The following is a 27,431-nucleotide window of genomic DNA, read 5'->3' as shown; positions in this document are numbered from 1 at the left end:
TGAACATTCCACAGATATATAAACCACACTTGCCTAGTTTCCAACAAGACCTCACAACCTCCGGGGATGCCTGCCAAAGATGTGGGTGAAACGTCAGGAGAGAATGCTTCTGGAACATGGCCATACAGCCCGGAAATCTGACAGTAACAGAAAGCTTCATTCATTCATTCAACTGGGTTGTTGTGTGTTTTCCGGGCTGTATGGCCATGTTCCAGAAGCATTCTCTCCTGACATTTCGCCCACATCTACGGCAGGCATCCTCAGAGGTTGAGGGGCCTGAGGATGCCTGCTATAGATGTGAGCGAAACGTCAGGAGAGAACGCTTCTGGAACATGGCCATACAGCCCGGAAAATTCTCAACAACCCAGTAATTCCGGCTATGAAAGCCTTCGACACTCATTTACTCTTTGGCAGAAAAGGACAAAGAGTTGGTAAATATTATTATTATTAAAACAACAAATCCCAGGATTCCAGTCTTGAGCCAGGGCAATTAAAGTGGTGTCAAATTACACCACTTTAGGGACATCTACACTGTAGAATTGATCCAGTTTCACGCCGCTTTAGAGATACATTCAATAGAAACTTGCGTCAAGATCCCCTTCCCCTTTATTCTTCCTCTGCTGGAAGGAGGCGGGTTGATTGGAGGAGGCGGGAAATTTGAGAACCAGAACCGCCCAATAGGAGCGCTGGAGGGGCGGGGCGAAAGGCGGGGATTTGGGCGGAAATGGAGACACTGCGAAGGGCGGGGCGGAGAGATAAGGAGGAGCGGCGTTTCCTTTTAAGCCACCTGGAGGAGGAGGAGAAGGGCGTGGAGGACCGGAAGTGGCTGTCCTGAAAAGAAAACAGCGGCAACAGCAGTAGCAACAACAGCCTTTTCCTGTCCTTTCTTGCCTGCCATGGCAGGAATCTCTTCTGCTGGAAGACTGGACAATGTGAGTTTGCCAGAGGGCCTCCGAGGAGAGGCAATGCTATGAGCAGTGTTGAAATGGAGTGGGATGGAAAGGCGGTTTTGTCACGCAGTAATAGGGACGTGCGTGCTTCTAAGCCCGGGATAGAAGAAGTCTGGTTTTGGACTACAAATCCCAAGGCCCTTCCACACAGCCATATATCTCAGAATATCGAGGCAGAAAATCCCACAATATCTGCTTTCAACTGGGTTATCTGAGTCCACACTGCCATATATTCCAGCTCAAAGGAGAAAATGTGGGATTTTATTCAGCTGTATAGAAGGGACCCCAGTGAGCGAGACCCCTGCCATTGAGACTGAATTTCTTTAAGGCACCCTGATGTAGGTGCATCTACATTGGAGGATTAAGGCAGTTTGGCACTGCTTTTAACCTCCCATGGCTCACTGCTATGGGACCGTGGGATTTGTAGCTTGGTGAGGCACCAGCCCGCTTGGGCAGAGAAGGCCTTGTGAGACTATTTATTTACAGTATTTATATTCTGCCCTTCTCACCCCGAAGGGGACTCTGGGCGGATCACATTGTATACATATAAGGCAAACATTCAATGCCATATACACATAGAACAAAGACAGAGACAGACTTGGAGGCAATTTAACCTTCTCCTGAGGGGATGTTCGATTCTGGCCACGGGGAGCAGCTGCTTCATCAACCACTATGATGGCCCTTCCTCATTCCAACAGCAGCTGGACGATTTTTATGGAGTCGTAAATTAGTTAAATTAGCCTCCCCACTTTATAAGTGGTACCTTAATTTCCTACTTGATAGATGCAACTATCTTTCAGGTTGCTAGGTCAGCAACAAGCAGGGGCTATTTTTTATTTTAATTGTCGGGTGCTCACCCTGCCACAGGCTGGCCTCGAACTCATGACCTCTTGGACAGAGTGATTTATTGCAGCTGGTTGCACACCAGCCTGCGCCACAGCCTAGCCCCAACTACAACTCCCATTATTCCATAGCATTTAGCCATGGCAGCTAAAGTGGTGCCAAAGTGCATTAATTCTCCAGGTGATTTGAACTTCAACTCCCACAATTCCTAACAACCTACCAGCTGGGTTGCTATAGGTTTTCTGGGCTGTATGGCCATGTTCCAGAAGCATTCTCTCTTGACATTTTGCCCTCATCTATGGCAGGCATCCTCGGTTGTGAGGTAGGCAAGTGGGGTTTATATATCTGCGCAATGTTCAGGGTGGGAGAAGGAATTTTTGTCTGCCTGAGGCAAGTGTGAATGTTGCAGTTGGCCAGCTTTATTAATATTGAATAGCCTGGCAGCTTCAAAGTCTGGCTTTTTCCTGCCTGAGGCAAGCCTTTGTTGGATTCCGGCCGTTAGGAATTGTTGGAGTTGAAGTCCAAAACGCCCGGAAGGCTGACGTTTGCCCATGCCTGCTGTTGATGCAGCCTATGCATTGTGGGTGGGTGCACACTTCACTATATTTGTCAGTTTGTTTTATATTGTGCTGTGGGCATTTTAGGTTTTTTAACTTGTTAATTTGTTTTACAGTTGTATAGATAAGTTTTCTTTCCTTTTCTCTGTTTGTGTGTGTTCCTGTATAGATATGTATTTTATAGCTTATGCGTTTGCCTGTTTTAGGTTGTTTTACTTGTAAAGGGCCTATCCACAATGATAAGCAATTACAATAACAACAGTAATGCTACACATATAATAATAATATGTTATTTGTACCCCACCCTATCTCTCCAAGGGGACTCAGGGCGGTTTCCAACAACATGACAAAGTGGCAAATATTCAATACCAAAACAGACAAGTAATACATCAAATCAAAGACAATAAAGAAAACAACCTCAGTATAAACTTATAAGACTATATAAGACTAATAAAAGAATAACAAAAATTAAGACACATAATATAACATAGCACACACATTTACCACATGATAAAATCTTACAATTTAAACTAAAGGTAAAGGTTTCCCCGACGTTAAGTCAAGTCATGTCCGACTGGGTGTTGATACTCATCTCCATTTCTAGGCCAAAGAGGCGGCGTTGTCTTTAGACACCTCCAAGGTCATGTGGCCGGCATGACTGCATGGAACGCTGTTACCTTCTAGCTGGAGTGGTACCTATTGATCTACTCACATTTGCATGTTTTCGAACTGCTAGGTTGGCAAAAGCTGGAGCTTACAGCGGGCACTCACTCTGCTCCCCAGATTCGAACCTGCAACCTTTCAGTCAGCAAGTTCAGCAGCTCAGCGCTTTAACACACTGCGCCATCGGGCTCCATTAACAATTTAAACTAGGAAGGTATTAAAAACAAAATGATATGCGGCATCTGACGGGATGAGGTTTTCTTTTTTTAATCATGTCAGAAACGACTTGAGAGCATACTGCAAGTCACTTTTAGTGTGAGAGAATTGGCCGTCTACAGAGATGTTGCCCAGGGGATGCCCGGATGTGTTACCATCTTGATGAGAGGTTCTCTGATGTCCCCGCAAGTTAGAGCTGGCAGAAAGGAGCTCACCCCATCTCATGGATTCGAACTGGAAACCTTCATATCAGCAGTCCAGCTGGCACAAAGGTTTAACCCATTGCGCCACTGGGCTGAGGTAAGTTTCTAATATCTTGGTGAGGGTCTATATGGAAATTTACTAGTCCTCCTCTCCATAAGCTAAGGTGCATAAATAGGTTTTTAAAAGCTTTTTAAAGGCGAGTAGAGAGGGGGCCATTTTTAGTTCTTTAGGGAGGGAAGTTCAGAGTTGGGGAGCGATCACGGAGAAGGCTTGTCCCCACCAGCCATGCTTGAGACAAGAGTGGGATCGAGAACAGGGCCTCCTCCGTAGACCTCAGCGCTAGTGCTGATTGTATACAGAGATGCAGGTTTTCAAAGAGTCAAATATACCTGTATGTTTGTTCTGTTTATATTGACTTTGCTTTGTTATTTGTTTGATTTAATTTTTATGTTGGTTATATGTTTATTACTGTTCACATTGTTTACACTGTTATATTGCTGTAAGCCACTCCCAGTCCTCTTGGGGTGATGGTGCGGGATACAAATTATTATTTGTTTGCGTAGGTTAACAAATATACATACGTATATGTACATGTATATGTGTTGTATGTATATATTTATATAAATGTATATAATCCAATACTTAGAACACTGCACTGCTATATATAGTGTGGCATTGAGGTTTAAGTGTTGAACTGTGACTCAACCATGAAAACCCATTGAGTAACCTTGGGCAAGTCACATACACTTCAGGTCGCCTTAGGGTCACCATAAGTCAGAAACATCTTGAAGGCACACAGCAACAATAAAATATATAAACACATACACATATATAAATATCAACCCTTGTCTAGAAATAAACGTAGATAAAAACTCTGGACCTTGCTTCTTTCATTTTGTGCAGCGGGCTATATATAGTCCACAAAAGGTCTTGGTCTTGCCCTAATGCGTTTATTAAGCCTTTTAAGTCTGTAAGAGCCTTTGTGATTTTCCATGCAAAGGTAGCAGGATTTAAATACTGTCTGTCTGGGTCATATGATGTGGTGTGACTTCTCATCTTGAGAATCATAGTCTGTTCTAGTTCTAGAGATAGGAAGAAGGGAGAATGAGGCATGTGACCTGGATCAGTAAAAGATCTGTTCCAGGGGTCAGCTGCTGGTCTGCAGTAAATTTCCAAGAAAGAGTGAGAGTGTATGAGAGAGAGATAGCCCGTGTGCTGAAAAGCTTAGAAACCCAAAAGCTGAGATTTAGATCACTTGTTTACACTTGTTTTGAAAACCTGACTGCCCAGCTAATTGTGGATGATTGGAGTTAAAAGTCCCGTCTTTCTAGTGGACAATACATTGAATTAAAGCATCGTACTACTTATCTTGCCAGTACATATGCTTGGGTGGTCAGGTTTCTCTTTTCAAGTCTCCCCTCAAGTTTACAGATAGATCAAATCATAAAGATGCCTTGCAATGCATTTGTCCTTATTACCTGAAACCGTTATAGCAGCCGAGAGCTTGAGCCTCTTTAAAGTTAGATGTTCCCAGTACAATCTCGTTTCCCAGTGCAATCTCGTTTTGAAAAACTTGGGACTTTATTTAGTTGCAGCAAAGTTTTAACAAATAAGGTCTGGTGTAAATACGGAATTCCCAGATTCCCAGTGTGTATTTACGGGAGGGGTATGTCTGTGCTGTTCTATTAATCTCAGATTATAGCTCTACGAATTTGGCCTGTGAAATTTGTTTTTCTGTGGAACACAAGACTTTGATGCTTTTGTTAGAACATTCTTTATACACTTATCTATATGCAAAAAAAAAAATCCTGAAAATTGACCTCCCCAAAACTGTGTTGGGTTATATATGGGTCACCATTTCGGATGTTTTAGAACAGTGGTTCCCAACCTTTAATCCTCCAGCTGTTTTGGACTTCACCTCACAGAAATCCCAGCCATCTTACCAGCAATCGTGGGAGCTGAAGTCCAAAACACCTGGAGGACCAAAGGTTGGGAACTACTGTTTTAGAATTACTGATGGGTTTTTGACCTGTTCTACCATAGTGTAATTGTTGCTCCTTGGTTTGTGGTTACAGCAGCTGGGTGGGACGTGTTTCCAGAAAAATGAATGTTTAGGGAAGTTCCTCTTTGGGAACATGCTAAAGGAAGGCAAAAGTTAAAAAATAGGCCAAAGCAAGAGCAAGCCTCAACGCAAGATAGTGTCTGGTGGCGCACAAACCAGCCACAGGGACAAATATTTCAGAGTCCAGCATTGGCAAAGTTTGCGAAGGCAGGAGCTTGACGGGGAACTCAACTAGAAGGGAAGAAAGAAAGAGGAAGGAGGGTGCACTGAAAGGTCGAATGGCTGCCAGATCCCTATACTTGTTTGGTGGGTGCCGTCTTATTTGGTGGCCAACTGGAAGGCAGCAGTTGTTTTTGTTGCTGTCATTTCTACATTTCATTGCATCTCTCTGGCTGAGCTTAGATGTAGTTTAGTCCAAAGCTTTTAGTGAACATAAGAAAAGCAACAACTCCCTTTACTCTCTGGAAGTCCCAAAGAGCTGCCACCTCAACCGTTTTTCTTCCCAGGCTTTCCAAAAGAAGCAACCGTCTCTGTTCTCTTCAACATCCTTTTGTAATATGTGTGAGGAAAAACGCCCTCAAAAAGAGCAGGTGGGGCTGATAAGATATTGACTTAGCCAAGTATCACATCACAAGCCATAATTGTGGCACAAAATCTGCCCTTGACTTTACATGAGGTTGTCTTATGCAGTATATACAGTACAGTTTTTCCTTTCTTTCTCTTTCACTATATAGTTGTACACCAGTTTAGCTGGATAAGTGGATTAGATCCAGGAGAGTGGTGTTTCTTTTCGAGTAAATGTCTAAATGACTGCTATGTTAGATTTTTAAAACTAAAGACTTCCTATTTCTTGCCATTTTGGCATCGTACTATTGTACCTCTTCTTATTGAGTCTGTGAAAGAAAATTACATTCAGACGGAGGAGTTCCAAAGAATAAGTGTCTACGTTTTGACACCTGTGCTGTTCTATGAACACTTGATTTAAGAAATCTAAAGGTAGTGCTGTCAGTTATGTTCAAGTAAAAATGTATAGAATCTGATTATAAGCTGTAAAGTTGCTAGCATAATAGCAGTCCAATATCTCATATTCTGGAGCATAACAATAGCTGATAGTGGTTATAACACAATTAGTTGCTGTGTAGTTAGAAAATGGGAAGTGCCTATAAATACTCTGGGTGTTTTCCAAAATCGCAACCACATGTCTTTAATAATATAATCAGGAGGGTCCAAATTCTTAAAAGAGGAAAACAGTCAATCTTAGAACGGGAAAACAGGAAATAAAGGTGACCATAAGAATAATGATGATAGCATTACCATTGTAGGATCTTCCACGTGTTGTGGCATTTGTCTTACAGAGATTTATTTATGACATTTATATCCCGCCCCTCTCACCCCAAAGGGGACTTAAGGCGGCTTACATGTGGCATTAGTCCATGCCTGAACAACAATTAAAAACAATTAAACGATTTAAAACAACATTAAAACAACATATGTAAACATTAGGCGAGTATTGTGCATAGATCCAAAGCCAGATAATCAGGTAATCATATTCATCAATCGAAGGCAATTCCAACTGTATTGCACAGATAATTTAGAATACAATTTATATTTCTGCTTTGAAGTGAGATGTCTATCGAGATAAGCTTCTAAAGCAGTGATAGATGAAGATTTTGGACTGAAGCGGACAATCCAAATGTTGTTGAACCGATTCCCAGTGTTTCTATATAGATCCTGTTGGACCCTCTTTTATGTTGAATAGTTTGGGCAGAGAAGTTAAAGAGCAAGTACTCAAAATATTGATATTCTTGGACACAGAATAAATGAATTCATAACCACTTAGGTGTAAGAAAATGCTGTAAACATTTTAATATGATACATATCTGTTCATTACGCATTTGATAAAAGTGAATAAAAATTAGGAGCACAAGCTAATGATGTACTTTTTCTGTTGGTCTTTTAGAAGCAGGTGACCCACGTACTGTGCTGCCAGTGGTTAGATTCTAATATGTGTTTATGTTGTAGCTCTTGTAATTGTATATATTTTGACTAAAGTTGTATGATGGTAACTGTTGCCTGAATCAGTCTGGACTATATTTTAATCGGCCCTGGGCAGCATGGCCAGTGAGTTAAATTGTGAGAGCCACTCTCCAAAATATCTAAAAAACAGTCTTTGAGAAGGACTGTCCTGACACAAAGTTGGAAAATATTAAGTAACCATGTTAAGGAATTGATTTCCTTTTGAAAATAAATTAATGGAAATTTTCATTTCCTTTGAATAAGCTACAAGGAAATTTAGATCATGAGATTCCTGTGTCTATAGCTCACAGAGGGCTCTTGCAAAGTAGAAAACGCAAAAAGGAACAAAACTTACAAACCAGGAGTGAAAAGATGATAGATTTTGACCTACTGGTAGATTTTTGGGTGATGTGCAGTAAATTAAATTGTTTGTGTTTCACGGGGTAATCATAGTTTCTGAGATAAAAAAAATCCAAAAATCTAGATCAGCTTATACACAGTGCTAGAACAGGGATCCAGCGTACAAGGCAATAATAAGAGGCAAGGCTCTCATCAAATTGCCCCTCCTTGTCCAAACTGAAGGGAAAAAAGCAATTCTCCTTTCTTACTCACCTTTCTCTCCATGAGCAGCATGCAACAGCAACATGTTGTCTTAATGCTGGTACAGATGTGATTGTATTGTTTCCAGGAGCAATAAAAGGAAATAAACAAAGCCAACCTATTGGTTGATACTGAGATATCTAAAGCCCTGGTTGGCTCATCCCTAGTAGGGCCAAAGAAAGGAATGAGCAGAGTTTTCCTATCTTCCTTTGTATTTCCTCCCTTCTTTTTCAGATATACATCTCCCCTACCCCCACCCCCAAAAACATCTGAGGTGGGGTGTTGAAATGACAAGATTCTGGGTCAAAACATGTGTTCAGAGAATATATCTCTTCTTGCATCTTCCAATATGTTCAAGAGAAGCAAGCACAGGGAAAGTTCCTATAGTACATAGTTTATAACAGATTTAGAAGAGTTGATGTGTCTCCCTTGTTTCCCATCAGAAGGTGCTGGTCTGAAACATCTTGCTCTCCTGTCAGTAGTGGGATTAAAATACAGTAGAGTCTCGCTTATCCAACATTCTGTATTATCCAACATAATCTGCCTCCCGCCCGGATCCCCAGCTGTTTCTCTAGGCAGCAGCGCGCAGTGGGTCAACACGCCCAACAACAACACAAGTGCAACTATGCTCCCAAACAAGTAGCAGATTTGGTGTAAAACATGTTTTGGTGTGTAATTTGTAAAATAATAATGTAATTTGACGTTTAATAGGCCTTTTCTTAATCCCTCCATATTATCCAACATTTTTGCTTATCCAACATTCTGCCAGCCCGTTTATATTGGATAAGTGAGAGTCTACTGTACTGGTTTCTAGAATAAATATGTTTGGATGTTCCTTCTGATGAAAACTGCACACTGTGCCCATGTCTTTATACAATTTCAATAAGTGTGCTAGCAAATAGCACTTGTATGTATATCAGGCAAATATCAGTGGAAATCTTATACTAAAATAGAAAAAGTGCTCCTTCATTAGGTAAGTGAGTGATGTTCAAAACTTCATCAGAACTAGTTATAACCTTGAAGTAAAAAAAGTATAAAGTCTTCAGTTCAATTCACAAAATTAAATACACAACTAATTTAAGCAAGTTAATTTTCATGTCAACTTGCACTGATGTTTACAGAACTATTGAGCTATTTCACATCCTTCAGCCCTAGATTTCTAATGGGAATGTGTCAACTTTAAGCTTGTGTTATTATTATTTACTAGAACCCCAATTTTTTCCATTTGGAACTCAGTATAGATACTAAGTTAAGTTTTATATGCCAGAAGTTTGAATTATTGAGTAATATAGTTTATTATCTTATGCTTTGTTCATGTCAATTTAAGCAGACGTTGAAGCGGTTTAGGCAGTTGTTGACTTGTGAAGGAGAAACCCTTTCTGATTTACTGCATGTTATCTAGAAATCTACCAGTAGATTGATATCTATCCTCTTTTCACTTTGCGAGTGACTATTTGTAATTCTATATATGTGGTGAAAATTGCATTGAAGTCCTTCCTTCCAAGTACTAACTATATGTGTTTATTGGAGGATTTTGATTTTGCAGATGGATAACAATTTGCATATACAAATACAGTAGAGTCTCACTTATCCAACATAAACGGGCCGGCAGAACGTTGGATAAGCGAATATGTTGGATAATAAGGAGAGATTAAGGAGAAGCCTATTAAACATCAAATTAGGTTATGATTTTACAAATTAAGCACCAAAACATCATGTTATACAATAAATTTCACAGAAAAAGTAGTTCAATATGCAGTAATGCTATGTAGTAATTATTGTATTTATGAATTTAGCATCAAAATATCATGATGTATTGAAAACATTGACTACAAAAATGCATTGGATAATCCAGAACGTTGGATAAGTGAGACTCTACTGTATAACCAGTTTAGGCCATTTCATACTTAAAGTGCAGAATATTATTGCTTCCGGATTTAATAACTGTGCCAATCTGTTTCAGGGGTCTCTGGAAATAACTCAGAGTACCGATGACGACCCGCTGCTTGATGCTCCTCTCCTTCCACATCATGCATTGCATTCCAGATTGCGTCCAAGGTTCCATGCAATCCCTACAGTCTGCGTAGCCAATGTTTTGTTGTTTTTGCATGTAAGTTCAAGTTGAACATGCAAATGGTCAGATATTTTTAGGCCAGAACTAGGTGTAATGTCTGTGGGTCACATACAATGTGCAGGGGCTGTTTCTGCACTCCCAAGAATTCTCAAATACCATAGAAGAATGCAGACATACCTCAGTTTCAGAGGATTATCACAGTACCAATATAAAAGGTAAAGGGTAAAGGTTTTCCCTGACATTAAGTCCAGTCGTGTCCGACTCTGGGAGCTGGTGCTCATTTCCATTTCTAAGCTTAGGTCATGTGGCCCGCATGACTGCATGGAGCGCCGTTACCTTCACGTTGGAGCGGTACCTATTGATCTATTCACATTTGCATGTTTTCAAATGCTAGGTTGGCAGAAGCTGAAGCTAACAGCAGGCGCTCACTCCTGGATTCGAATCTGCGACCTTTCGGTCTGCATGTTCAGCAGCTCAATGCTTTAACACACTGCGCCATCGGGGGCTCCCCAGTACCAATATAGTCTCAACAATACATATGTGATTGGTATGGAATTAGACTGTATATGTGGATTTATTTTTAAAAATAAAAGTATTAAAATGCTAGTTTTTGTTTTTTTAAACAAGAGTTTAGACTCATTATACAGAGTGAAAATTAATAGCTTCTAAAATCAAAATGTTCTGCCATTTGTCACTGCATATACATTAATCAAAGTCCCATCTTAGTATGCTGGCATGGGCTAGTGTTAAAGATAGTTTGCCTTGGTTGCTGCTGCTTTCTAAATAGAAGGATGAAGAATTTCTTGTTGACCTGATTTAGATCATAATGTAAAGGTCTAGTCTAGATGGAAATAAATAGGTAGAATAGTTACACTTACAAAACATGAATTAAATATTGGCAGTATTATCTTGGTGATGCTCTTCTCCTTGTGCTAATTCTTCAATTTGTTACTTCATTCCTTAGGTTGCTTTTGTTGTTTTGGCTTTCGTAGCAGGTATGTGTTGCTCTTACTCTGAGCCAGGTGAAGATGTCTGCCCTGGAGGCTATACTAATCCATTGAAACTGCAGAGTGTTATCATCATTGCAAAGGTGATCCTCTGGATCCTCCATGTGATCCTGGAGCGATATATTCATTTTCAGCACAGCAAGGTCAGAAGCAAAGGCTATCTTCTAATCTACCGAACCACAAGACATCTTAAAAGACTACCTCTACTAATTCAGTCTACTGGTGAGCTAATTTCCCATCCTTGGTCATTTTTATGAATTTCTCAAACTTTAATTCTTCTTTTCGTGTTAGATGTTTTTGGCAGCAGGGTCACTAACTTTGGCTTCCTGTTGTTTTGTTTTACTCAGGTAAGTTGAAAACATCAAAGGGCATTATGCTATTGACATACCTAGATGTAAATTGTAATGTGCACATGGAGTGATATTTTTGGACAATGCACAGGAGTTGTATGTAGCTGATGGTGATATAAACGGAGTTGTGCATGTTGGAACCATTGTGTGTGTGGCAGCATATTAAAATATACAGAGTAGTGTAGGAGGACGCATTGCATTGTGCATTGCAGTTGCACAATTGCGAGGCATTTATGTTGACAATTGATTGCATACACTGCATTGATATTCTGGAAAGTTGCGTAAAGTCACTTCATTGGCAGATGCAGGATTTCAGCCAAGTACTGTTGGTCACTACTGCAGCGTTCAGGGACAGTTGTGTTTTCAAGAATATATTTCATAGTAAAGCTTACTTGTAGTTAGTATTACAACAGATTCATAAGACGAAGCAGAAGAAGCTGCTGGCTATCCTGAGTGTATTCTCTTTGATGACAAGTAGTGTTTCCTTGATCATATTTTCTTTGCCATTATGCTTAACTGATGGAGAGTAATACATTTTTTGTGGCAAAGGAAACAATTGGTGTTTTAGCCTGCTTTAGAGTTTATAGAGGTGGCTTCTTTGTCTAGAACAGTGCTGCCACCTTCATATCCTGTTTACAGCTGATTTTGGTTATATTTCAAGTAGGGGGAGCATGGCTTCTGAGGGCTAAGACAAGTTAAACCACTGCATTTGTGGGTGATATTCACACATTTACATAAAATTGTAAAGTTGGAAGAGACCACAAGGCTACCTTGTCCACTACCTGCCTTTCAAGAATACACAATCAAAGCACTCTCAAAAGATGCCCATTTGGCTTCTTTTTGAAGACCTTCAAAGGAGGAGAATCACCTCTTTTTGAAGCAATCTATTCTACTGATAGTTTTTACAGTAAAGATGTTCTTTCTATTATTTATGTGGAATCTTTTACCTTTTTATTAGAATCCATTGGGCTTTTCCCTTCTCTCTGCAGACGCATCAAACAAGTTTGCTTCATCTTCTACAAAATACAGAAAGCAGTGATACCTTGCTTGGGTCAACACCAGAATATAAAATACATTTTTCAAACTTTTGAAGGTTCACTGGGTCCTGTATCAGACAAAGATGTTAGAAATCATACAGGATTAAAATGTTGCGAATCATTGGTCTACAGTCCTTTGGTGGCACAATGGATTAAACCCTTGTGCCAGCAGGACTGCTGACTGAAAGGTCAGTGGCTTGAATCCGGGGACCGGGGTGAGATCCAGCTTCCCATGCAAGGACATGAGAGAAGCCTCCCACAGGATGGTAAAACGTCAAAATATCCAAGCATCCCCTGGGCAAATTCCTTGCAGACAGCCAATTATCTCAAATGAAAAGTGACTTGCAGTCCATCAAGTCGCTCCTGACAAAAAAAAATCCATTTGAGATGTTGTCAGTTACGATGGTATTGAGGGATTTCATTGCAAGGAAAGCCCTCATGTGGCCAATAAGGGGGCATGGCCTCATGGCCTCATCCTGCAATGAAATCGCTCAGTACAGATTAAGCATTTCTTATCTAGAATTCCAAAATACGCCAAAATTGTTCATATTACTTGGATGAAATACCTTTGCTTTCAGGGGGTTCGGTGTGCAGAAAATTTGATTCATGCACAAAATTATTTAAAATATTGTATACAATTACTGTATTTTGAGGCTACATGTATAAGGTATCTATGAAACATAAATGAATGTCATGTTAAAACTTGTGACCCATCTGCAAAATCTAAAACATGGAACACTTCTGGTCACTAGTATTTTTGAATAGGGATATTCAACCTCTACCATCTTGACTAACAACACCTAAGACAGAATGTGGCATTTTTCTCCTGTATGGTTTTAACACCTTTGCTTGATAAAGGAGCCAGTAAGGCTTCAAAAGCATACATAATGTATTTTATGCTTTAGTTTCCCCAAAAATGTATTGTTGATTTTGGATTTTGATCCATTTTTCTGCATGACCAATACAGCTACCCAAAATATATTCTTTTCCTTTGGATTTCAAGATACTAAATTTACCTGCAAACCCCTCCCCCACACTGGCATGGATTTATCTAGCTAGTAGGATACTCAGGTTGCTGATAAGATGGTATAATGGTCATTTATTTTTTTTTAAAAAAAATCTAGTTTTTATGTACCAGATAATTAATGCATTATATCCCTCCTCCTTTCTATTAATGCTGAAGGTTGCATACACTGGGTTTCATTATCCCCCCATCTAGTTTAAACATGCACACTGACTGCAATATTTGACAGTTATCACTTGACACCTGGGAAATGTTTTTCCACATTTATTGGAGTATCAACAAGAGATTGAGAGCTACATGAACGTGTCATATTTAGAAAGAAGGGTGCTTTTTTGCCCCAGTATTTCTATTAGTCAGTTAATCGATTATGTCTACATCATGTGGTAAGAAGAGAAAACTAGAAATGTCCAATAACTCAAACACCTCTTATTTGGTTAAATTTATTTATTTTATTTACCATATTTATATCCCACTCTTCTCACCCCGCACGGAACTCAGAGCAGTCTTACAAAAAGGCAACAATTTGATGCCGCATAACATACATACAGTAAAATAAACATATGCATTTAAAACTTAGAAGTTAAAAATATCTCAACGTTAAAACTGAAAACCAATTAATTAAAACCCCGTACTTCAATCAACAATGTAAAACTAAATCAAGAATGTAAATTGAATATCTATCTAAAATATTGTGGACCTAATAACTTCTGCCTGTTTTCTACTTTAAATGCATTATTGAGATGTGGCCACTAGGTAGAGCTCTGCGGCTGGAGATAAAATGTTGCTTTCAATGAAAAAAGCCATAACTGCTAGCTATCTTTAACGCAGATTTGTTTGCGTATTCAAACAAATTCACAGGGTGCAAGTGATAAATCTTCTGATATATATGTGATGTGGCTGGATTATTCATTTATTTACCGTGTCAGAAGTGACTTGAGGGTACGGTTGTAATGCATTTAAAAACACAAAGTTAAAAACTTGGCATTATACTAAATGTCTTTTGACCACTTGGAGGGCCTCTGTCATTGCTGTAAGAAAAAAATGTCATGTGACAGGGCTCAGACTGTATTGTAATAAGTGGTCTGTAGTTTGCTCTTCTCCACACTTGCATGTTGTGGACTCCACTTTGTAGCTACATTTCTTAAGATTGGCTCTGCATCTTGTGGTGCCAGAGCTCAGTTTGTTCAGTGCCTTCCAAATCGCTCAGTCTTCTGTGTGCCCATGAGGGAGTCTCTCTTTCAGTATCAGTCATGGATTGAGGGTTCTGGGTTTTAGCCTGCCACTTTTGGGCTCTTTCTTGCTGAGATATTCCTGCGAGTATGTTTGTAAATCTTAGAAAGCTATTTCTTGATTTAAGGCATTGGCGTGCTGACAGATATCCGAACAGAGGATGACTTGCAGCAATATGGTTGGTTAACACTGGACTTTAAATGTAACATTAGCACTTAATAATTTCAGTACATTCTAAGAACCCTCCAGGTAGATCTGATTTAAAATTTCCATCAATTACCAGAATAGCATTCTGACCAACACATTCTCTATGTAAAAAATTATATGTTGTAGATGCTGTAAATTTGTGCCGTTCTTGTAGAACTTAAATGTAACATAAATCTTAGAAATGAAACAGAAAAGGAGAGCAGTAAGGTAAAAACAAAGACCTCTGATGGCTCCAAATATTAATTTTACTGTGACTTAGGTATGTAAGAGAATGGAGTTGGAGAAAATGAAGCTAATAATCTCATTAAGTGCATGCCAGATAAGGTGTCTCCTTCAGTTTGTATTAAGTCTCAGCTAGGTATACTATTAAAACATTTTTCAAAATGTAACTATTTTTGTGTCTGTACTTGTGAGTTGTGCTACTTGTAAGTGACAGGGCACTATACATTTGTCATTGTATTTTATGTCAGCAGCAAGATAGCCTATTTTGGGATTTTAGTGAGATTAACCCAAGTTTCCGTTTTCACAAAATAAGCATGAAGTGGTGAGATGCTTTTCTTTTTCATAAAGTTTCATCCACTATCTTTATGCAATTTAGCAATGTTAACGGTCAAATGTTTGGGAAGGATACATGGGAGAAAGGTCAGGATCCAGACCATAGCTTTCTCTTCTATCAGAAAGATTATAGGAACTATTTTGGTCACATATTTGAGGCTTCACATGTGAGGTGTTTCAGGAGGAACTGAGTGGTCTTAGGAACGATGTGTAAAGTACTCTATTCCCTCTCTCCATCCCTTTTTTCCTTTTCCCTCCAATGGCTGCTGAGTAGAACTGGTCACAAAGTCAATGCTATTATGCAGGGCTCTAAACATTTCAAAAATGCTTTAACTCAATGTGTTGTGTGAGTGTATAACTTCTTAAAGCAACTTTTTATTGGTAGATCTTGGGCCAGTCACATTCTCTCAGCCTCAGAGGATGACAAAGACAATCTCCCTCTAAATAAATTCTGCCAAGAAAACCCCGTGAAAGGTTCACTTTTAAGCCACCAGAAGTCAAAAATGGCCTGAAGGCACACAACTGTAACATCAGTAATTTTTTACATTGCAGTTTTATTTATTAAAATGTTGTTAAAATATTAAAAATGCCCCAAATTTCCATGCTACTATCCAAAAGCAACTTTTTCAGAGTAACAAGTACATGTTTTTCATTGCATCCTCAAAGGTTATTATGTTAACTAGTCTTTTTGTTTGAAAAGTAAGGTTGTTTCCCACTTGTTATCCTTCAAAAGAAATGTTACAAGTAGTGTTATTAACTCGTAATACAGTAGAGTCTCACTTATCCAAGCTAAACAGGCTGGCAGAAGCTTGGATAAGCGAATATCTTGGATAATAAGAAGGGATTAAGGAAAAGCCTATTCAACATCAAATTAGGTTATGATTTTACAAATTAAGCACCAAAACTTCATGTTATACAACAAATTTGACAGAAAAAGTAGTTCAATACGCAGTAATGTTATGTTGTAATTACTGTATTTACGAATTTAGCACTAAAATATCACGATATATTGAAAACATTGACTACAAAAATGGCTTGGATTATCCAGAGGCTTGGATTAGTGAGACTCTGCTGTAAGTTATTTGCCAACCCTGATTCTATGTTACAGCTATTTTGAGGGAGCCATTTTGGGGGCCATTCTTTGAAATGTCTGGATGGTTTTGTCTCTAACGTGTATCATCTGTTTTTAATAGGTAACACAGCTTTACTGCTGATTATGGCAGCCCAGCATTCTTTTCCTAAACACAATAAACTGTACCTTTGCTTCATCCTTGGAATCTTGACTGCGGAGCTAATACTTTCACTGATATGCCTTGTTATCTACACAGGTGAGAACTGCAGCATTACTTTGGTTAGTGTAAATATCTTATAATGGCACCTTGTAACCCATCCTTTCTTTTTTAAATATAGTACATTTATTAAACACACACACAACCACAAAAAATCTTTAACCATATAAAACATATAAAGATTAGTACTTATAAAGCGCAAGCTTCAATATGTAAGACAATGGAGTCTTAACCTATACTACATTCAAATTACAGAAAGGAATATTTTTGTTTATGTTGGAAACTGTCCTGAGTCCTTATTATATTAGGATTTACAGATTCCTAAAGAGGCGTTCTGTTGAGTGAAATAAAATAGTGAGTTTTTTTTAATTTTGCACCCCTAATTCCAGCAAATGTGGAGGGCTAACCATTTGATATGACTTCCCATATACTTCAAACACTACAACTCATCATTATCTTTCCAGATACATTCTAAAGATATGATATGACTCGGATTAGACAGCAGGCTATCTAATATTCTTTGGTACTACAATGCCAGAATGTTAGATTTCTGTACTAAATGAAGTGTGCCAATTCTAGTGTTTAAATAGCCTTTGTATAATCAGAATGTTTGAGAACCGGGCTGACATAAGGAGAAGCCACTGAAGCTGATGTTCAGTCAAGCATTTCTAACTTTGTGCTGTTGCAGTAAACCTTAGAAATCCTCAGAGTGGGAGGTCCAAATGTATTCACTAGCACGACACTAAAAATGTTGTTTCAGCTTCTGTGCTGCCCTATCCCAAAAGCTTGGGGCAGTTTCCATGCACAAAAACAGAACACACAAAATGCAGCTGTTGATTCAGAAATCCTTTGCTTGGCAGTGAGAGCCATCTTTTGTGGCTGAGCAGCTGCTTGAAGGGGCTTCTTGCCTGGCACTGATACGCAGCTCCATCTCGGCCCACATAGTGCAAGGCTCTCAATTTTTGTATTCGGGGTTGTTGTGGAAGTGGCTGATGTAAGAGGTACTTCCACAATTAACAGAACCTGATAAAATTCAAATACAGTATGTGGGCACTATGAGTAATAATGTCCTTGGTTCTCTTTCCAGTGAGAAAGAATAGCAATGGCAGCAAGGCAAATGCATTGTAAAATGCATTGTAAAAGAGAGGGAACCAAGGACAGAAATATTGTAGTGCTGTTGTTTTTGAAACAAAACAATTGGCTTTTAATGGTGTCAGTTGAGTAGCTCTGAGTGTTAGTAACTCAGCTGTAAGATCTTACATTAAAAGAGCTGTCATTGATGTTTTTAAGACAAGAGAACTGATAGGACAGCTTTCTTGGTCTTCCTGGGGTTTGCTTTGCCAAAGTTCAGATGTGGGGAGTCTTGTAGTTATAAATGTCTTGGGTTTTAGAGGCACTCCAAGCATAATCAGAGTCCGTTTATGCAATGATAGTACCTTGGACAAATTGACAGATTGGTGGTGTGAAGCTGTAGGCCCTCCAGGTGTTTTGCCTTACAGATTTCTTCAGCTTCAACCAGTATGGCCAGTAGTAAGGCACTCTGGAAATTGCAGTCCAAAACACCAGGGAGGCAGTTCCGTATCCCTGGGCTGCATAAATATAGATAGAACTAAATGTAAGTAACAATCAGTGTGAATGTTACCTTTGTTTTACTGTATTACGAGAACAGAAAATACCAAGACATTTTTCAAGCTATCCAACCATTTCTCCATAACCAATTTACTATGATGTATATCGTTTTCACACAAAATAAAAATGCCATTAGGATGGTGGCAGGATGGAAGAATGATAACATCCTGAAACAGGGTTTATGATGTGTGAAACTAGATCTGTCTGTATCTATTGAGTTGCTGATATCACAGTTGCTCTGTGTATTAAACCCTTTTTTGCATACGTATAGCATCTGTTTTCCACTTTTAATTCTGCTTTGCAAAAGATTTCACTTCCCGTTTCTCTTGCTTCCATGTCTATCCTCCTCTTTACTGTCTATCTTGTATTTTAAACAATGTAAATTTTAGTTCACAAAAGTTTATTTCCTAGTAAATTGGGTATTCTTTTAGTTGGTACAGAATTATTTGAGTTGGTTCCATTCTCAAAGTGACTTTATTTTACATGGTATTAGTATTACCATTATTAAGACATCGTAGTATAGTGGCTTGAGTGTTGAACTATGAATCTGGAGACTAGGATTTGAATCCTTGTTCAGCCATGGAACCCTACTGGGTAACCTTAGGCAAGTCTCATTGTCTCAGCCTCAGAGGAAGGCAAAAGCAACTCCTCTCCAATAAATCTTGCCAAGAAAAACTCATGAAAGCTTTGCTTTAGGATCAAGGTAACTTGGTAAGAACTTGAAAGTGCATAGCAACAATGAATTGGTATTAATGGACGTCCTGTTAAAAAAGCTGCACCATCCAGTTTGGGTTATAGCCATACCTTTCAGATTTTGATGTTCAGGGATTGGGCTTTGCTGTTGGGCCCAAATCTTGGAAGATTTTGTTTCTGTGTTAAATAAAGGCTAATTTCTCCATCTTGCCTCTTACCAATCTTTCTGCACCACTTGCCCTACCAAATAGATCGGAATTGTATTTCTGAATCTTTTGGGACACCTGTTGATGTATACAATTAGTTTTCAGCCTCTTGTGATGCATATGTTTGGGTAATCAGATCTTGACCTGAATAGATGAATTGTGAGTTAGATAGAGAAGAAACTGATTACTTTACAGCTTGTTTACACATCTGCGTGAGTTACTTCTCTGATCAGTCATGCAAACTTTTCCTACAGAGCAGATGGTCTGGTAAAGCCATGATACCAGAGATAGGAAGAAGTGGACTGTTCAAAAGGTGATGCTGACAGAGTAGATGAGAATGAAGCATTGTGTTGTTGTGGGAACTGCTTTTCTTTAAAAAGTGATTTGGTATATTCACATGCCACCCACATTTGATGAACAGCCCAGCTGAATTGAAACATAAACGGAATACATTTTAAAGAAATAAATGGCTGTCTATAAAGCCTAGCCTACCTATGCATTTATTGCTCTGGTCCAGAATAGCATTAAAATGATATCACGTTTACGTCTAAAATGTGCTGTTTCCCAAACAGTGGGATTAGAAAATATTTGAGTTCTAGCTTCTCTCATAGAGAGTATACAGGCTATGTCTTCATGTTTTCCAGTAAATCAAAACAGACCTCCATAGACAAATAACTAGTTTATTAGCTGGTAGTAACAATTAAGTTAGTGCCTATGCGGATGTGAAAATTAGCATGTTGATTCCTGTTTATACCTGCTCCCATTTTTTCTCCTCTTTATTTTCTGAGTGGAAATTTGAACTGTAAGGTTTTTTAAAGGGGACTTGTCCTTTTGTGCATTGTAAAGATGTCTCCATACTGATTGCACAATCATAAATTATGTCCATATTGCTGGCAGCCTGTCCAAAACATGATCTGGTACCGCTGTGTTTGAATGTTGTGAGGTGAAAGATCCAAATGAGTGTAATATTTGTCTTCCTCTGACCACTTGTGCTGCATGTTTTAATGTAAATGCACTGCACTTGGCTGAATAATACTTCACCATGTGCAGAACAAAGCTAGAAGAAAAACCATATTGTGACAAATGTTTTTTTAATTAAAAGTATACTACCTAATGTCCAGAGATTTCACAATAAAACCACATAAAACAATTGTAAAGCAACATAAACAGTTCAGAACAAGTCAGCATTATTAAGCAGAATAAATTAAAAAGACAAAATCTGCAAATCAAAGAAACTGCTCATTTCTCAGGTGGTCAGACAGATTTTAAAGCTTTGGAATGTTTCTACCTTGTTAGCATTATGAACCACCCAATGTTTTTGTATCAAGTGAAAATAAAACTTTTTTCAGTTTCAATTATTATCCAGAAATGTGTAGAGTTCAACATTAGATCTAATTATTTTGTTTTTTGCTTTTTTTGAGGATATAATTTCTGTTTGTGTGTGTGTGTTTGATATCTCTGTATATTGCATTAGTTTCAAATACTTGAAACTACTCAAAGGACCATTTCTTTCTGTGTCAATCGCATCTGTCCAAAGACCACTACTTGTGGCCCATTTTTGTATGCCATTGCCATCAGAGGCACATTTGTCAGCAACTCATGATGAGGTATTTAGCTATAACCACATTCCATATATGGAGGCTTTATCTCCAAAAGATTGTTTCCATGTTCTTTTGGTTGAACACCTTGCTCTTTGAATACACTCCTGATTCAGTTCTTGCCTAATTTTTTTATGTTTTAGTTCCTTGTATTTTCTTCTTCCCATTCTCCTCCTTTCTCTTCACCATTTGCCTCCTCCTCCTCTTGTTCTTCTTCCTGTAGCTTTGTTTCTAGTAATTTTGTTTTGATTATTTTGTGTCTTTTTTAACTTAGTGTTTTCATCAACTCCATTGAGGTATGGGTAAAATTAAGATATAAACTTGTATGAACAAGCTCAGGCTTCAATAAACTTCAGTATAATGTAGAAAAAGCTTTAATATGTCATGTAAAACTTCAGTTGTACTTAAACATCTTATTTTTAATTCCAGTGAAGGTAAGCAACTTTAATCGAGCAAAACCAAGACCAGATATAATAGAAGAAGAAAAGTTGTATACTTACCCTAATCGAATTACCTCTGAAATTGGATTCAGGTAATCTCTGTTGTTCTTTGTTCAGTGCATCGTTTTATTTATATCCCAACATTCCCCCAAGAGTTGGGCACAAAACATATTGCAGAATAAAAAGAGATACAAATGAAACAACATACAATTCAATAGCATGCAAACGTTTAAGCACTATTGATCCCTAGAATTAAAACCGTATGAAGCATTATTTTAAAAGCATAGGTTTAAAAAGTGTCCCTATGCACATGGTCTTTATTGAAAGATATTGCATTGAAGCAGCTAGAAACTAGAAACCTTAATTTTTTTAAATGAATTTTAAAATTGGGCATAAATGTTCTGAAGGCCCCAGGTTCCATCTCATCTTGGAAGCTAAGCAGGGTCAATCCTGTTTAGTACATGAATGGGGGATGACAAATGGTGCAGTGGGCTACATTTCAGAAGGAGGAATTAACAAAACCCATCTCTGGCTAATCCTGGAATCAGAAAACCCTATGAAATTGATGGTATTACTATAAGTTTATCTGAAGGTACATACACACACACATTGTGCTATAACACCAATAGTTGGTCTCCCTGATATTTCTGTAATATGTGATGTGATGAATAGCTCCTAAGGTATTTTGTGCTACAGTTGACAGTTTTCAATTATGTCTTATCAAGTGGATAATTTGGGGATGAGGAGACTGCATTGGATCCATTTCTGAGATTTGGTTGCAATTGTATCCAGCCTTTATTGTGCAGAAGATGAGAGAAGTGTTGTCTTGCACCGCAAAGTGGCTTGTTTCCTTTCAGGAGGGAAGGAAAAAATAAAGAGCTCTGTGGCAGCACTGAAACTGAAAAACACTATTACAGTGCTCCCCCGCCCCCCAATGGATAGGTTTATGTAGTAGGCCACATGGTGTTTAGCTCCATTTTATACAAAAATCCATAAACACATAGATTCTGGCATCTTTCTACTCTTGACAGTATCATGTTGGATTAGATCCCAGTACCATACTGGGAAATAGGTATGATTATGATAATACTGAAAAATATTAAGGAACATGAATGTAAAGAAATCTGGAAACAGAAAAGCTCTTTTTCCCTTCGATGAAATGAATGTCACAGCAGGAAATGAAACTCTTAAGAATTACTTGATTTTCTGCCTTTCAGAGACACCTCAAGCTTGGAAGAAATAGTTGAAAAACAAGGAGATGTGATTGAGTACCTTCAACGACACAATGCCCTACTTAGTAAAAGACTGCTGGCATTAACATCTCAGCAGGGCAGAAGCTAATGATGGACAGAAAGCACATAGCTGAAGGATATATGAAGTGCTGGAACAACTTAAATATTAATTATTCTTCTGGAAGCAGAATATGTTCCTTTTGTAAGTTGAACTGCAGTCCACTAACCCAGGTTCTGAAGAGTTATTGGATCTTTCCTGGCTTGGTGCTTGTTTTTTAAAGGACATATATTTTAAAGAGAATATTCCCTAAAAACCCTGCATTACAGGAAACTGACATTGACCAGAGAAAACTTTTCCTCCTCAGTTGACAATGGTTCTTGCACTTTTCAAGCTAAAACTATTGCAAATTACCAAAGATTTTTGTGATAGTTTGGGATTAATTTCTTTTCCAAACCAATGTGAAGTTAGACACCCTGGTATATTTGAAGATTAATATTATCTGTATTTGTATTGCAGTTGATGTCATTATCATGTAAGTTTCTAAATAAAGGATTAAGGATAATTGTATCTGTACTGCAGTTACAGTGGATGAAGCCACTATACAACTCTGTGGTTGGAGACCTTCCCTTATGGAAAGGTGAGCAATGACCCAAGATCATCATGCCATCATTGAAACCTTGGTGAAATAGTGATATTTCACCAGCAGAAATGCATTGACAATAAGTATAGCGTTGTTATATTCAAGAGTTAATCCAAAGGATAATAGTATTGTCCTATCAAGTGGGAAATAGAAAAAATAAAAAGTGGCTAATCCAGAACAGTTGTGTAGACATCAGCAAAGCAGTAGCAAAGAGCACTGTGTAGCACAAAGATGTGTCTGGTTAACTAAAAAGTCAGTTTTCTGGTTTCTTCTCATAACGAAAAGCCATCATCCAATGGTCAGGAAATCCAGAAATTTCAGGGAGGCGTTGCTTTCCATTGTGGATACGCAACAAGGATGTCTTAATAGCCTTAAATTCTTTCAATCACTTGTTCTTTATTCCTAAATATGGGATGTACAGAGTCACAGAGTAAACATACTCCAGTTTACAGGAATTCCCACATCCTTGATTGCTCTGAACTTTGAAAATTGATTAAATTTAATTTTAATATATATTTTTCTTCCCCCACTTCAATACTTGCTGCAACTGTTAACGGGAAATATTTTAGTGAATATGATATCCAGTGGCTTCCATCTTTGAAAATGCCAATCCCCACCCCCACACCTCTTAAAAGCCAAGTGTATGTCTCATTCCTCACAAAATGTATAGCTTGAAGTCTCTGGTTTCTTGTCTCTGCTGCTACTTGTTGAGATATGTTCTGCTTTTAAGCTCATTATCCAACTACAAGCAGCTATCAGTTGCCTGCTATACCTCTTTGCTTTTTGTCAACAAAGCTGGTTTTTGTGTGTATATACTAGTCAGTATTTCTGCAGAAAGGCAAAACATTTCAACAGCAGGCTTCTCTGAACATATGCTGTGATCTTGTTACGGAAGAAGAAAAGCATACCTCCCTTTAAAATCAGATGTGAATTGTTACTCCACTTTTAGTGGACTAGGTTTATACTGTTCTATAAGGGATGGTATAAGGACAATGTAACTGGCTGCTTCTAACACTAATATGTTTTTGCCTTTCAAGCTGTGCATTAAACACAGCTGGGATTTTATATGAAAGCTGAAGAAGGCATAATTTTCCTTTTAAAGGACACTCAGGTTTTGATGTAATTTGTATGTTACTCATTCTGTATTTTGTATTAAATGTCGTGAAATAATAAATGCAACAAACCCCATCAATGGTTGTTGATATTCATTAACCCGCTGCTAATTAATGCTAAAGCTCTTGCTTTCATTGAGGAATACGAGACAATGGAGACATTCATCAGTCATAAATGTCAGTCCATGTATTGATTTTGTGCTGAATCGGTTACGTTGCCCATTAGAGCAGTGCTACACAAACTTATTGCCATACACTTTCTTTTGATTTTTATTAAACCATCATTCCTATGTATATATTCTGTTTCTTTACAATCAACAAGAGCTGAGCAGTTAATTAGTAACCCATAGTTGTTTTAACAATGTGTTTAGTGCCTAAATTGCCGGTGAAGCATTTTCATACAAATTTATTTCTATTTTTTTTTAAAAAAAAACAACAACCCTTCATACTATATCACAAAAAGAAGTAGGTGACTTTCTGGATATTTCAGCTGTGTTCAGTTATTTTTTCTTATCTTGGACATGATCTAAGACCCTAATCCGTTCAACTATTTATTCCGTTTACCTTAAAGAGCAATGGTTCTCAACCTGTGGGTCCTCAGGTGTTTAGGCCTACAACTCTCAGAAATCCCAGCCTATTTACCAGCTGTTAGAGCTTAATTTGTATTCTCAAGATTCTCTTTCAATTGTAGCAAACTTAATGTTATTCTGAGCTTTGAAGAATAAGTTTGCCAATTTGCTTCTGCTCTACCAAACTCCAAAGCAACCATCACTGCAGCTGTGAGACCAAAACCTTTACACTCCAAAAAAAATCACTTGGGGACTTCTCCATTTAATTGTATCAGTGGTTTGAGGCTGGATAGATTCAACAGAGTGAGATGTAGGAAACCTGAATCCTTCTAAGTTGTCTATACTATAGGAAAACTAAATCTTGACTATGCCTCCAGCCTGAAGCAGAGAAACCAATGGTACCTATCCAAATCAAAAGATCATAATGCTCAAAGCAAGTCAGTGAATGTTGATACTTGAGGCTGAATATTTCAAAGGCACATTTTCTCACTCAAAGCAGTAAAATTGTCATAACTTGCAGTTGCTCTTTTACAAGATGATTGTGCTGGTCTTGGGAGGGGGAGGTAGTATTTTGGATTAGAAACTCAACACACATATACTTTGTGTTTCATATTGCTTGATAATGCTCATATGATCTTAGGTGCATATGTTCAGATTAGAAAGTCCACTGGCTCATTTTTGACTTCTCAGTTGAATTGCCTTGTCACAAGTCACCATTTTAGGCAAATAGAAGTGACAAAGTATCACTTCTAGTCACTTTTTAGATTCTTAGGAGCCCTTGGTGATGGGGAGCACTATAAAACATGTTAAAGTCCTACAAAAAAACTTTACTATAATTTTAATATGGCATAGTGGTAAAAATAATTGATGAGATGCTGGGCCTTGAGAGGGTCCCAAGGACATGCATGATACACCATGTGAAGCAACAGTAGCTAGATCAAACTTATCCAGTATGCTTGACACTTGGAAAGGGACTGAAAATCAAGTTTCCCAGGTCAGCTGTAATCTGGATGTTCAGTTTCCAGCACAAAGAGTCTACTAATTTTTTATTCAAAATATCAGAATGTTAGGTTGGTGGCTTATAGTAGGGATGAAAGGAATATTCAGAAATATTTGAATAATAGATGAAGGAGAATCTTTAAGAGATGAGGATCTTTGTAGCTTGGAACTTGTTCTGCATGAAAACGTTCATTTTTGTGCAGAAAATGGCCCAGTTTCCTACACAAAATGCCAGGGAGTTTTTTTGGAGTTGGTGTCGCATTTTGTTTGTTTTTCAGAAACAATTACAGTGAAGAAAGAAACATCAAAGTAATTTGGTTCTTTCCTACCAGAATGAAATGTATGAAGATGTACATCTGTATTACATACAACATCAGTAGTATGCTCTGCAGACTAGTTTGGGTATGTGTGAGTTGCCTCTTACGTTTATTAAATCTATGGCTTGGCGGTACAAATCTAACTCCCAATCCTGGAAGAACAGTCCAGCACATCACATTTCCTTCTACTATGAGAAGGACTGAATGATTCTCAAGTAGCTCTTCCTGAGCAGTTTTCCTCCCAAGCAGGTGTAAATTAAAACAAAAACCACCATGGAAGGCCTTATTGATCAGTGAGAATTAAAGAAATTGCTATTTTGCTCAGGTCTGTCTAGAACAGTGTTTCTCAACCTGGGGTCACCAGATGTTTTGGCCTACAATTCCCAGAAATTCCAGCCAGTTTAGGATTTCTGGGAGTTGAAGGCCAAAAACATCTGAGGACCCCAAGTTGAGAACCACAGATCTAGAAGGAAATGTATTGTGATTAAAAGGGTGCCACAAAGAGCCAATATAATATCCCAATTTACAGCATCTAGTTGATCAAAAGGCCATTTGCTGGTTGATTCTGTAACCATGGGAGATTTCTGGATAGAGAACAGATGGGAATGTAGTTACAGGCTGTGGTACTGAATTTCTGTTGTATTCATGATGTAAGAATATCTTGAAGCAAGTCTCCGTAATTTACAATAACCACAGAGGTGTGTGGCACGTCAGTTGTTTCCTCTTTGGAAAATTCCCTAGACCTGCAAATTGTGATGGGTCAGCATGGAGTATTATTACCTTCATCTGCCGATGTTGTCTAGGTATTTGACTCACAGAAACAGTTTAAGACTGAAAAGAGAGATCATTCTGTATTAATGGCTGAATACATCTTAAAGCCATGTTCCTTTTGGAAGAAACATTTCATTTTTGAAGACAAGGAAAGGTTTTGTAAAAATAGTATTTGGCTTGATGTAATTGTTTTTTAAACAACAGCAAGAAAACATAGCAAATCTTAATGGAAACATTTTGAGCTACCTGATCACAACAAAGGGTGCTCACAACATTTTAGTAACCGTCAAGTTGAAACACAGATTATTTGTAACAAAAGAAGTAAATGTGAAAAAGCACG

General features: G+C 38.2%; 1 protein-coding gene across 1 annotated transcript; it reads left to right on the top strand.

Annotated features, from left to right (window-relative positions):
- The first annotated feature begins 750 nt into the window (after positions 1-750).
- tmem192 (transmembrane protein 192) lies at positions 751-24,511 on the top strand. The gene is made up of 6 exons (XM_062981351.1): positions 751-932; positions 10,075-10,221; positions 11,150-11,414; positions 16,789-16,923; positions 21,440-21,542; positions 22,668-24,511. Exons 1-6 carry the CDS (start codon positions 897-899, stop codon positions 22,789-22,791), a joined length of 810 nt encoding a protein of 269 aa, XP_062837421.1. The 5' UTR covers positions 751-896; the 3' UTR covers positions 22,792-24,511.
- The last annotated feature ends 2,920 nt before the right edge of the window (positions 24,512-27,431 follow it).

Source organism: Anolis carolinensis, chromosome 5 (assembly GCF_035594765.1).
Source record: "Anolis carolinensis isolate JA03-04 chromosome 5, rAnoCar3.1.pri, whole genome shotgun sequence".
Lineage (NCBI taxonomy): Eukaryota > Metazoa > Chordata > Lepidosauria > Squamata > Dactyloidae > Anolis > Anolis carolinensis.
Note: the sequence above shows the minus strand (reverse complement) of the source record. Positions and strands in the feature narration are given on the sequence as shown.

Coding starts and splice junctions, on each gene's coding strand:
- tmem192 (XM_062981351.1), top strand. CDS start 897: ATGGCAGGAATCTCTTCTGCTGGAAGACTGGACAAT. Junction 11,415..16,788: donor TCTACTAATTCAGTCTACTG/GTGAGCTAATTT, acceptor TGTTTTTAATAG/GTAACACAGCTTTACTGCTG. Junction 16,924..21,439: donor ATGCCTTGTTATCTACACAG/GTGAGAACTGCA, acceptor TTTTAATTCCAG/TGAAGGTAAGCAACTTTAAT.